At 34.0% G+C, this 13088-nt stretch overlaps 1 protein-coding gene across 1 annotated transcript; it reads left to right on the plus strand.

Annotated features, from left to right (window-relative positions):
- The first annotated feature begins 1598 nt into the window (after positions 1 to 1598).
- Positions 1599 to 7947, plus strand: LOC141334454 (spermatogenesis-associated protein 22-like). The gene is made up of 7 exons (XM_073839531.1): positions 1599 to 1632; positions 1856 to 1927; positions 3135 to 3273; positions 5204 to 5546; positions 5739 to 5844; positions 5918 to 6015; positions 7756 to 7947. The coding sequence occupies exons 1-7, from the start codon at positions 1599 to 1601 to the stop codon at positions 7945 to 7947; spliced, it is 984 nt and encodes a 327-aa protein (XP_073695632.1).
- The last annotated feature ends 5141 nt before the right edge of the window (positions 7948 to 13088 follow it).

The following is a 13088-nucleotide window of genomic DNA, read 5'->3' on the forward strand; positions in this document are numbered from 1 at the left end:
ATTAACTCTCGGGGGGAGTTGGAGAATTAGCCTATTTCCAAAAAAAGTGGAGTGTTCCTTTAAGGCTATATGCCAGGAATACAAAACTGTTCATTTCTTTGTCATTTACATAATCACACATACAAAAAGATCTTAGCAATCAACATAGATAATTCAGTGGATCAGGCAATGCTGACAGACATATTTTGTATATATGAATTCTCTGAGGTGGAAAACTATTGTGAGAAATCTCATTTCTGACAGTAACATAGGCCTACTTGGTTGTTTCCAGCCAGATAATAAAAGGGATTCAAAACTAACCATGAAAATAAGATTATTCAAATGCAAATACGTCTTTCACCTCTAAATCTCAGAGGAACGAACATTAATAAAGTATGTTTTAATAAAGCTTGTCTTTTTGTTGCTATTTTAAAATGCATTTTATTCTTTTTAATATTTTTTAATATTGTATGTAGACATATTTATTTATTATTATTTTAAGTACTTCTTTACAAAGAAGTCGACAAAGAAGTCAATCATGCTTGCAGTGAGACATGTGACCCCGGACCACAAAACCATAATTAGAATGGGTGTATTTGTAGCAATAGCCAAAAATACATTGTATGGGTCAAAGTTATCGATTTTTCTTTTATCTAAAAAGTCATTAGGATAAGTAAAGATCATGTTCCAGTTCCATGAAGATATTTTGTAATTTTCCAACTGTAAATATATCAAATTTGATAAATAATATGCATTGCTAAGAACTTAATTTAGACAACTTTTCCCAATATTTAGATTTTTTACACCCTCAGATTTCATATTTTCAAATAGTTGTATCTTGACCAAATATTGTCCTATCCTAACCATACATCAATGGAAAGGTTATTTATTCAGCTTCCAAAAGATGTGTAAATCTAAAAAAAATAGACCCTTTTGACTGGTTGTTTTGTGGTTCAGGGTCACATGCGGTACGGAAAAGACCGCTGAATTAGTTTTTAATTCGGGTTCTTTAAAACGAACTGTTCGAAAGAACCGATTCGCGAGTATGACTCGGAGTTCACTTCGGAGCGCGCCACATCAGGACTGGCGCCAAAACGAATTCGTCGCAATAAACAGAAATGTTGTGACACTAAAGAATTAATATAAGGTTAAACCACATACACGACTCAAACTACAAATAAGGTCTTCTTATTTACATCTTTCCACATCACTGGCATCATTTCGTACTGGTAAGCACAGTTTGATTCTTACATGAATGACCTTTTACTATTAGCAAGAGCAGTTTAGCAAATCTTAAAAAAAAACCCAGCTTGAGTCTTACATACGAAATCATTATAGAAGCGTTTTACTCAATATTTCAGCAATACTTATAGTTTTGTGCTGAGTTGAGAGAATGAGAACAAAAAATAGACAGAAAAGCACATTCATTTTCATGGAGTCGACACAAACACTGAATAACGTTAACGTTAGATCTTCATGGGAAACCAGACCTAATGCAACTGATAACTGATATACATATAAAAGTGAATTATTGGAAATGCATAATTTGACAATGAATTGTTTCACTTTTACACAATAATACTGTTAAACCTCTCAGGCAGTGTGTGTGATTTGTCAAGATGTGGAGGAATGAAAACCAGAGACCAACTGCAGGTAATTTAGCATTGTCAAAATCTGCCATCTACCATCAAAATAATCTAGCTAATTTGCAGTTTAGTATATTTATTATTTTCAGAATGCTCCTTGTACATAAATTTGCCTAATCAGTCAAAAATAATTGAACTGCTTATGTGCTAATACAACGCTTTGCTGCAGTTAGAAGTGTTATTCAGGTTGCTTGAGTCTGAAATCAAAGCAGAGTTTTGTCTTTCTGCAGGCTGTCTCTCCATGCCTCTGTTTAATCAAAGGAAGAGGAACAGGCTGCCTTTGACATCTAATCCCTCAGAGAGTGAGCTCTTCACTACCAGCCACTACAATGAGACACAAACCACCTCCTCCACTGCTCTTCCCAGTATGTTTTATCACTGCATTTTATGCTACAGTGTTCAGATGTCAGATATTCACTAACTATAACACACTCAACACACTGAAATTAGTTGTCGCGTAACTTTAATTTCTTGTTTTTGTACACTACCAGTCAAAACTTTATAGACAGTAAGGTTTTTAATGTTTTTAAAGAAGTCTCTTCTGGTTACCAAGCCTACATTTATTTGATGCAAATTCAGCAAGACTATACAGTAAATTTAAAATAACTGATTTCTATTTGAATATATTTTCTTTCTATTTAAATATACCTGTGATCAAAGGTAAATTTTCAGCACCACTACTCCAGTCTTCAGTGTCACACGATACTTTTCTGTCTCATAAAATATTTATTATTATTATTACGTTGAAAACAGCTGAGTATAATTTTTTTCTCAAGATTCTTTGATGAATCGAAAGATCATCATTTATCTGAAATTAAAAGCTTTTGTAACATTGTACACTATACCATTCAAAAGCTTGGAGTCAGTATAATTTTTTAAAGGAATTAAAAAATGTACACTTTTATTTAGCAAGGATGCTTTAAATTGGTCAAAAGTGATGATAAAGAGATTTATGTTACAAAAGGTTTCTATTTCAGATAAATGCTGTTCTTCTGAACTTTCTATTAATCAAAGAAACGTAAATAAATTCTTCCTAGCTGTTTTCAATATAATAATAATAATAAATGTTTTTTTTGAGCAGCAAATCAGAATATTAGAATTACTTCTGAAGGATAGTGTGAGTTATGATGCTAAAAATTCAGCTTTGAAATCACAGGAATAAATAATATTTTAAAATATATTCATATAGAAAACAGCTATTTTAAATAATACAAATATTTCACATTTATGCTTTTTTGCTGTACGTTGGATTAAATACATGCAGGCTTGGTGAGCAGAAGATACTTCTTTAAAAATCATTAAAAAAAACTTTTGACTGGTAGTGTATATATTTAGTTATTTTTAAATACAGTATACTGAAAACAGCCAGTAGACAGATCATGGATTATATTTACAGATCATATAATTTATTTGAATAACACTTTTAACAAAGTTTGAACGGTATGTAGGCTAATTTCTATTTTTTTTTATTGTGTTCTTTTCAAATATAACTCTTAAGTTTCTCTTTAGCTTTAGGTCAGAGTGGTCAGTGGAACCAGCGAACCTATCTTTCATCACAGCAAGCCAGCCTGAGATCTACTCCTTCATCTGGTGTGGCAGGACGAGGATATGCACCTTTACCTCACCCAAAAAAACCTGCCAATGTCTGGTACTCAACTGATGCTAAGAAATAATGACTGCATATCAGACAGGTCTTGAAGCTGTTGTATCCAAATCTGTGCGTTATTTATTTATAAATGCAGGACTGCATTTTAGAACAAATTAAAAATGTAAAGCAGGCATATAGCTAAAAATATCCAAATAAGTTTGGTACAGTGTAAAAAACTGTAAAGGAGCTATTTCTTTCTGACCTGAGCCTTAAGAATCACTTACAGTTGAGGTCAAAAGTTTACATACACCTTGCAGAATCTGCAAAATGTTAATTATTTCACCAAAATAAGAGAGACTTTTATTTAGTACTGACCAGAAAAAGACATAAAAGACATTTACATATAGTACACAAGAGAAAAAATAGTTGAATTTATAAAGATGGCCTCAAAAGTTTAATTCTTAATACTGTGTTGTTACCTGAATAATCCACAGCTGTTTTTTTAATATATTTTTTTGTGATAGTTGTTTATAAGTCCCTTGTTTGTCTGGCAGTTAAACTGCTCGCTGTTCTTAAGAAAAATTCTTCAGGTCCTTCAAATTCTGTGGTTTATCAGCATTTTTGTGTATTTGAACCCTTTTCAAATAATGACTGTATGATTTTGAAGGTAACACGATGCATTAAGAGCCAGGGGTGTAAACTTTTGAACTTTTCATTTAGTGCTGCCCTTCAGAAGCTACAGAAGATAAGTTAACTAGATAAGTTAAATTTACCCTGATCTTCAAATTCAAAAAGTTTTCACCCCCCGGCTCTTAATGCATTGTGTTTTTTTCTGAAGCATCAGTGAGTGTTTGAACCTCCTGTAATAGTTGCATATGAGTCCCTCAGTTGTCCTCAGTGTGAAAAGATGGATCTCAAAATCATACAGTCATTGGTGGAAAGAGTTCAAATACACAAAAACGCTGAAAAATCAAATAATTTTCTGAAGAACAGAGCAATTTAAATGTTAAGGACAAACAAGGAACTCATGAACAACTATAATATATCAACTATTATTTTCTCTTGTGGACTATATTTAAACTTTTTTTATGTGAAGTATCTTATTCAGGTCAGTACTAAATAAAAAAAAAACATGCATTTTGTATGATCCCTCTTATTTTGATAAAATAATTAACATTTTGCAGATTCTGCAAGGTGTATGTAAACTTTTGACTTCAACTGTGTATAACATTTAAGTAACCTCAGGTAACATTTGAAAGGAAATATTGGAAATTTGGTAAAATCCTCAGGGCATCCAAAATTTGGAGAAATTTGTCATTGCATTACTTGCTCACCAGTGGGTCTCTGCAGTGAATGGGTGCCGTCAGAATGAAAATCTAAATAGCTGATAAAAACATGACAATAATTCACAAGTAATCCACACGACTCAAGGCTATTGTGAAGCAAAAAGCAAGTGATAATGCTCCAAAACAGTTCTAAACAAAATGTTGGTGGATTTTTTTGGCTTTTTCACTGGAGAAAGCATTATTATGAATTATGGACTTGTATTTTGGTCAGACGCAATTCTTGAAACATAGCCTTCAGAAAATTTACTTTTTGGGTGAACTGTCTTTATCTACATTAACATGAACTAACAATGAAACATAATTGTAAATCATTTGTTAATCTTAGTTCATGTTCATTTCAGCATACTCCAATACATACATTTTTAATAACTTAATATTATCTGACTTGAGCTAACATGAGCTAACAATGAACAAGTGTATTTTTTAACTAACATTAACAAATGCTGTAACAAATGTATTGCTCATTGTTAGTTGAAGTTAGGTAATGCATGTTATCTCAATAGTCAAGCGTGCATTGAATAATATTTTGAAGTTTGATAAAATACAGCTTGTTTAGAAGTTATTACCGCATTACGCAGATTTTTAGTTACACTGAAAAACATTTGTGACATAATATGTTGTATTTGTCACCATTTTACCTCTAGGTCACAGACAGGGCAACAGAGGCCTCCAGCAAGACAGGATTCGATGCCAGCAGTTGGGTCCCAGTTGCATGGTGGCTTTCCAAAGAGCGGCTCAGTATCACTCGGCCAGCCCAGATGGTCCAACAGCATCCAGAATCAACAGTCATTTAGCAGGCCGACAAATTCTCCCAGACTGCCATACGGTCCCCAGCAGTGTACCCCTGCAGCAGGAAGCACTCAGGGCCCTGGTGCTCAAAATGATAGAGGAAAGTGGAACTTCAGACGTGTTGAACAATCATCCAGTGGAATGTGGCCAAAAGAAAAGATGGACACCTCAAGTGTCTGGACCACCCCTCATCAGCAGGTGTGTGTTACAAGTATAAAGTGGCGTTCACATTCAACATATTAAAAAATCCAAAATACACAGTCTATTCCACTTTCCTGCAATGCTGCAAACCTGCCCGATTTTTCAAATATTTTCTGCCTCTCAGTATAAAATGTTGTTTTATTTGTTCAGCTAACATTTCTGATTTACTCTCTCTCCCCTGCTGGATAGAAGCCTCCCCGTGAGACATCACTGCTTGTTATTACCGCTGTTATTGAAGGCATGAAACACTGGAGCCAGTACAGAAACAGAGTACCATTGCTGTTTGAGATGTTTGGTGAGAAGACTATCACACACATGCAGTTCTCTTGATCTGAGTCTCTGTCTAACAGTTCTGTCTCCCTGCACAGCTACACTGGACTCTGCAGTTACAATTGGAGAACATGGAGCAAAGAAATTTCTCATGAGAGATGGTAAAGAGATGGTCCAGTGCCTTTACTATGAAAATGTGAGTCTGAGAATATTGGTTTCAAAGTTTGGGGTTAGTAAGGACGCAAATAAATTGTATAAAAGTGACACTAAAATGTAATGTTTATAATGTTAAAAAAAATGCTGTTTTTAGTCATCAAACTTCTTTCTAGTCATCAAAGAATCCTGAAAAAAATGTATTACAGTTTCCACTAAAATATTAAGCAGTAATAAAAATAAAAGCAATTCATCATATTAGAATGATTTCTGAAGTATCATGTGACACAGAAGACTGGAGTAATGGGTGCTAAAAAATTTAGCTTTTCTATCACAGGAATAAGTTACATTTTAAAATAGAACAAAATAGAAAATGGTTATTTTAAATTGCAATAATATTTTGATATAATATTACAGATTTTACTGTATTTTTGATCAAATAAATGCAGCCTTGTTGGGCATAAGACTTCTTTCATAAGCATTAAACATTAAAAACATTAAAAAATCTTAAATGATTAGTTCACTTCCAGAATAAAAAAATGCCTGATAATTTACTCACCCCTATGTCATCCAAGATGTTCATGCCTTCTTTGTTTAGTTAAGAAATGAAGGCTTTTGAGGAAAACATTCCAGGATTTTTCTCCATATAGTGGACCTCAATGGTGGTCAACGGGTTGAAGGTCTAAATTGCAGTTTCAATGCAGCTTCAAAGGGCTCCACACGATCCCAGCCAAGGAATAACGATCTTGTCAAGCAAAACGATCTGTCTTTTTTTTTAAATTCTATTTTCTATTATTTCCATTAAAAAAGTATATACTTTTAAACCACAAATGCTTGTCTTGCAAGACTACATCTCGACTGCATTACGTAGTCACGTTAGAAAGGTCACACGTGATGTAGACGAAAGTGATGACCCAGTGTTTACAAAGCAACGTGCAAAGAAAGTCAAGCGCCCTTTACAAAAAAAGTTAAAACAACAATGTCAGATGATTTTGAAGCTGGAGGAGAAAACAAGATGGAGTTTTAAGCTCTATCCTACCTTTCTGAACGGGAGTACACAGATGAAGAATGAACCACGCATGACTTTTTCAATGTGAGTCTTGGACAAAGAACTAGTACAAGATGAGCATTTGTGGTTAAAAAGTATCTAATTTTAATTTTTAAAAAAAAAATTGCAATAGTTTCGCAAGATAAGAGCCTTATTCCTCAGCTGGGATCGTATAGAGCCATTTGAAGCTGTATTGAAACTGCAGTTCGGGCCTTCAAACATGTTGATCTCCATTGAAGTCCGCTATATGGGGGAAAATCCTGGAATGTTTTCACACTGAGGACAAGTGTTTATCAGGAAATTAAGAGTCTGAATTTTCACATCGCTCTCTTCCATAAAATGTTAATTAATAGTAAAAATTGCTTTCAAGCTCCAAAAATGAGGAAAAAAAGAATCATAAAAGTGTCTATACCATTTGTGGTCATACCGGAGTATTACTGTAGGTGGCAGTAATTTCCCAAAAAACACAAATGTTTTTTAAAATGGAAGTATTGGAAATTGGAAGTAGTTGGTTTGTATTAGAGATGACATTACAGATACGAATCTGAAGAAACAATTAAAGAAACAAGATACTCTCTTTGGGTTATGATTTACACCTATGTATCTCCCATTGCACATTTTCTGTTTTCCTAAAAAGATTAACTGTTATGACTGCACACTGTCATGTGATAATATTGGCAGTGATAGAGACACCATACACTTTTATTTTCAAGTCATTGTGTATTTGTTCTTTAGGATCAGACACTGCCCAGACTGATCAGAGGTCAGGTGCATCGCTGTGTTGGAAACTACAACAAGCAAAAGGACATGATGACTTGTGTGTCAGTCCGAGCTGCTTCACTGTCAGAGCAAAGGAATGCCCTGGAGGCTGTGAGAGCGTCAGATGCAGAGATGAGAAATGTGGTGCTGGCTCTCAGTGAAATGTGATGTGGATCGAGTGAGTAACAGGGGGGAAATTAAACTAGCACAGACTTTTACTGAAGTTAGGATTGGTTTTGGTTTAGTTGTGAAGTAGTTAGGAAATGACCTATAATGGTCAGCGAATGTAAAGCAGCTTTATATTTGATTCACTTTGCAGATTAGATGCATTTACATTTTTTGATTTATTTTAATGAATATGCGTTTATATTTAAATATTTAATTTTAAATTATAATTGAGATGTATTTAAAATATTGTAGTTATAATTTATATGCATATAAATGTATTTCCTAGGCAACTGTGCATACTTAGTTTATTTAAATTTGTGACAATATATTTATTTATTTAATCAAATTTCAATGCATCATATTTGAGTTCATATTTTCACATTATACTGTTAACTGGTGCATAAAAAAAGAAATTGTATTCCATTCCCAAACTTTTTTTTTTTTGGTGTCTTCATTCAAAAGACATCGATTTGCTAAGTTTATGAAATGCTTTATTACAAAGAAGAAACACATAACAGCAATTTGTTAAGGATTTCAAAGGTTAAACAAACACAATGATGAGGTAACATCGCAAAATATAGCTTTCAAAAGGGAACCAACCATCAGGATGCCATGTTACAGAATTATTTACAACCAAAACATCACAGTGGGAAACCCACAGCACTAATCTACAAGATCTAAGATCTACCAGTGGTCAGACTTTACATACATGATCATAAACAGAACTCAAAAATGCAAGTCACCATCACCGTCAAGGCAATCGGAGGACGCCAGTGTGTACTCCTGCATAAACACATTTAAAGGGCCTGATATATTTGACATCTCATGCCATTTTGAAAGTTGTGCTCTGTCCTCTGAGCTTTAGTGACCCTTAACAGTTATAAGCACACACATCTTAGGGAGGAATGGGTTTGTTTTTCGCTCTCAGCACATCTATATCAATAGAATTTGGTGGTAAATCTACGAAAGAGGGCAGTTGAGTGCCAATGTTTTTAGCCGGTCCGAACACACAACACACAAATGAATCAACACAACAGCAAAAGTGAGCCAAGTGCAATATGGAATGATCCAAGTAGAAGCTTTAGCTTCACCGTATTGCTGTGCCAAGAGTAAATGCATTAGCACATTAGCTTAATTTGATCGTTACAGCAAATTTCCCAAAGAAATACATAAATCTGTCATGACAAATCAGGACCGAATCGGTTGTCCTGTCTCGTTCAATGACTTGCTAATTTAGCTTTCATCGTTTTGTACACTTCTGCAACCCCTTCAAAACAAAACAGGCCATCAGCTTGAAAGAAGTGCCAACATTACAAACTTATCAGCTAAAACTAATCATCAATAAAGATGGAGACATAATCACACAATGTTAATCCAACAAGAAAGCATTTACAAAATGTTTCAGAAGTAAATTACCTGATGAAAGGTACTTAAGTCTTAGCAATGGTCAAAAGGCACAAGTTGGTTAGAAGTTGGTATTTTCCAGAACGTAGTGTCTTAGTGTTAACTAAGCCCAACTTTAACTAAGAACAGCCTTGCTCCTGATTTATGTAATCCTGAATAATTCAGTACTAGTAGGTGTTACTGTAAAGAACGCAAAAGGAGACTTCACAACATATCCTGTTCACTCAGTTTGGGAAAACAAATGCTTTCACTTGTGGGATCATTTCACTTTCACATAAAGTCCATGCTTGTGGTCCATCCATGGCAGTTTGAAGCAATGGCCTGGTCCGTATTGTAAATAAAGTTCCTTGACGGCCCATACGGGGTTATGAGAAAGAAAATGAAGAAAATACTGATTCCTGTGATTTCAAATTTGTACGAAGTTTCAGTTTACTTAAGCCACAGTGTAGGTCCTTGAATAGGTGCTAGAAACTGTCAGATTTATTGAGTTTGAGTTCAGTTTCTCCCGATGAAACTGTTCCTTTAAACCTGCTGGATCCATTAGAAGAAGTCTGTTTAAAAAGGGCCTACTGTTTATTTTTGTTATCCTTTCATTGCATGCTGTCAAGTCTCAGTAAAATATTGGAAATTGTTACTCAATTTTCTTGTAGTTTGCTATTTTTGGTTTTGATCCTTGCAAACAAAATTTCAAAAATACTAATTTGCTCCATGGTCCGTTATCCGTTATTTTCAGTAGTTAGTCCTTAGATGTCTTCAATTAAGAACAAAGCTTGAAAATAAATTAAAAGTAGGGAAAGACCAAAATCCATGTAATCCTTTTCAAATGAGTTTTTCACCTGGCAGGTTGACTATGATGAAACAAGAGACTTTGCCGAATTAAGGAAGACACTAGCACATCCAAAAAAAAAAGAAGCAATGAGAATCGAGGGGATGAAGGGTCTTGAGTTCTGCTCCAGAGCGGCAGCATCTTCCTGACATCATTATTAGCAACCACTGCAAATGATGCTGAGACTTTACAGTCTGTCCGACCTCAAATTGATCACTTTATAGTTGGATATTGTAGGAGGTGGTCTTTAGTGCTTTATAAAAGTGTGGGCAGTGGGGTGGGTGACAGGTGCTCCTTGGGGGCGTACTTAGCGAAAAAGGGCAGGAAGAGGGTGAGCATGACACCTACGATAGCCAGCATGTAGCCCCATCCTATCTGGCACTCTCCGGCGTAGTAGATGTCGGAGTCTCCACAGAAAGACTTCACCAGGCTAGAGTTGAGACCGAAGGGGTAAACCAGTAAACCGGATGCCATGATGACCACTAAAGTAGAGAGACAAGAGAAGAAGCAAATTAATTATGGGTGCATTTGAGATGAGTAAACAGTGGACATTTAGGTGTAAATAACACTGTAGGACAACAACAAAACATGGCTAAGTGTTAGCTTTGAATTGTACCATGTGTATCAAAACTTGTCATTTGAAGTGCACATAAAATACAATTTTATGGTATATTAACACATTTAAATTTTGTACATAATGGAATTGAAATTCTTTACTTAATACTCTATTCAACAAGGATGTGTTAAATGGATAAGAAGTGATAGCAAAGACTAGAAAATATTTGTATTTTGAATATAATGCTGTTCCTTTTTACTTTTTATTCATCAAAAAATTCAAAGAAAAAAGTACCACAGGTTTCAAAAAAATAATAAACAGCACAACTGTTTCCAACATTGATAATAAAAGTAATAAATCAGCATATTAGAATGATTTCTAAAGGATCATGTGAAGTATGGATCACTGAAGACTGGAGTAATGGCTGATGAAAATTCAGCGCTGCGTCACAGAAATAAATTATATTTTAAAGTATATTAAAGTAGGAAATCATTATTACAAATTGCAATAATATTTCACAATATTACTGTTTTTTTATTTTTATTTTTAATCAAATAAATACAGACTTGATGAGCATAAGAGACTCCATAAAAAAATAAATAAATCTTGATCCCTAAACTTTTGAACGGCAGTGTAGGTATAATCTTATTATATACGAAAAACGTATATGTATCAAATGATACACTGTGGACCCCACAGAACATAATTTAAAAAATGTGATTAAGTGGTTTAAAAAAAAAAAATGAATACATTAAACATACATAAATTAGTTAAAATTAAAAGGCCCATAAAATGCTGGGGGGACAAATAAGTTTTACTTAATAAAAATTATATATTATATGAATATCTACATTTAAATGTCTGTAAAATGTTGCCTTTTTTAAATTTGGTTGTAAACAGAACAGTTTTTCCCATAATAGACCCTTTTTACAGACTCTGATGACACTTTTCCACATTTGTCTCTCTTCTGATGATCGTAAATAAATCTCAATTAATTTCCTTTTTTTGAAAATTTATAGAAACAGTGTCATTTTTTCCCCTTTACTTTTGGAGCAGCTGAGAACAAACATTTAATTTGTTGTTTCGGTAACACTTTACAATAAGGCTCAAGAATTAACTTTAGTTAACTACATCAGTTAACATTAGCTAAGAATGAACAATACTTCTACAGCATTTATTGATTAAATAGTTAATGTTCATTTCAGCATTTACTACTGCATTAATAAAATCAAAAATTTGTGTTTATTAACATTAGTTAATGCACTATGGACTAACATGAACAAACAATGAACGACTGTATTTTTATTAACTACTATTAACAAAGATGAATAAATATTGTAATGGATTGTTCATTGTTCGTTCAGGTTAGTTAATACATTAACTAATGTTAACAAATGACACCTTATTGTAGTTTTGTCGTTGTTTCTGTTCACCACTATAGTATACCCACCTATGACTAACATTTCTTAGAACCCCAGAAAAGTGAAAGGGTCCAAAATCTTCTGATAAAACTTCACTAATTCTTGTAGTAGCAACAACAATGCTCAGGGTGGCAATAGAGAGCTGTGTCTCTGCTGAACTGAGCATTACTAGAATAAAGGCCCACAATACTGTTTCCAATTTTGCCATGGAAATATCAAATTTACACAAAACCATCAGCCCGTGTATGTCTGAAATCAAAATTCATTGAATGATGACTGACAGTCCCTGAATGTGGGGGGGGGGGGGGGTGTACAGTGACGGAGGAAATCCATTAGGAGAGTTTCTGGGCGATCCATTTTCTCAGACAGTATCAGTGCTCACTGCCCAAGGCAGAACAGATGTGTTAAAATCATTAGCTGTCAAATATCTATTAAATCAGGATCCATTACTATGCTGGCAGAGTACACGCGTCTTTAATTTGATTGAATTATGGTCATAACAATTAAAGCAATGCCTAACTATTAGAAACTGTAGAAAATACTATAATAAACATATTGAGAAAATGCATTTTAAGTAAAATGTTATGAAATAATGTTACACATACACTACCATTTAAAACTTTGGGGTTACTCAGATTTTTTTTTTTTAAGAAATTTATTTTATTAAACAAGGATGTACTAAACTGACCAAAAGTGACATTAAAGGAGTAGTTCACTTCCAGAACAAAAATTTACAGATAATGTACTCACCCCCTTGTCATCCATAAGATGTAAATGTTTTTAGAAAATAACCCATTGTTTTGCTATAAGACCCTTCCTTTCTCGGCTGGGATCATTTAGAGCCCTTTGAAGCTGCATTTTGGAAGTTCAAACTCGGGGGCACCATAGAAGTCCATTATATGGAGAGAAATCCTGAAATGTTTTCCTCAAAAAA

Source organism: Garra rufa, chromosome 5 (assembly GCF_049309525.1).
Source record: "Garra rufa chromosome 5, GarRuf1.0, whole genome shotgun sequence".
NCBI classification, from domain to species: domain Eukaryota; kingdom Metazoa; phylum Chordata; class Actinopteri; order Cypriniformes; family Cyprinidae; genus Garra; species Garra rufa.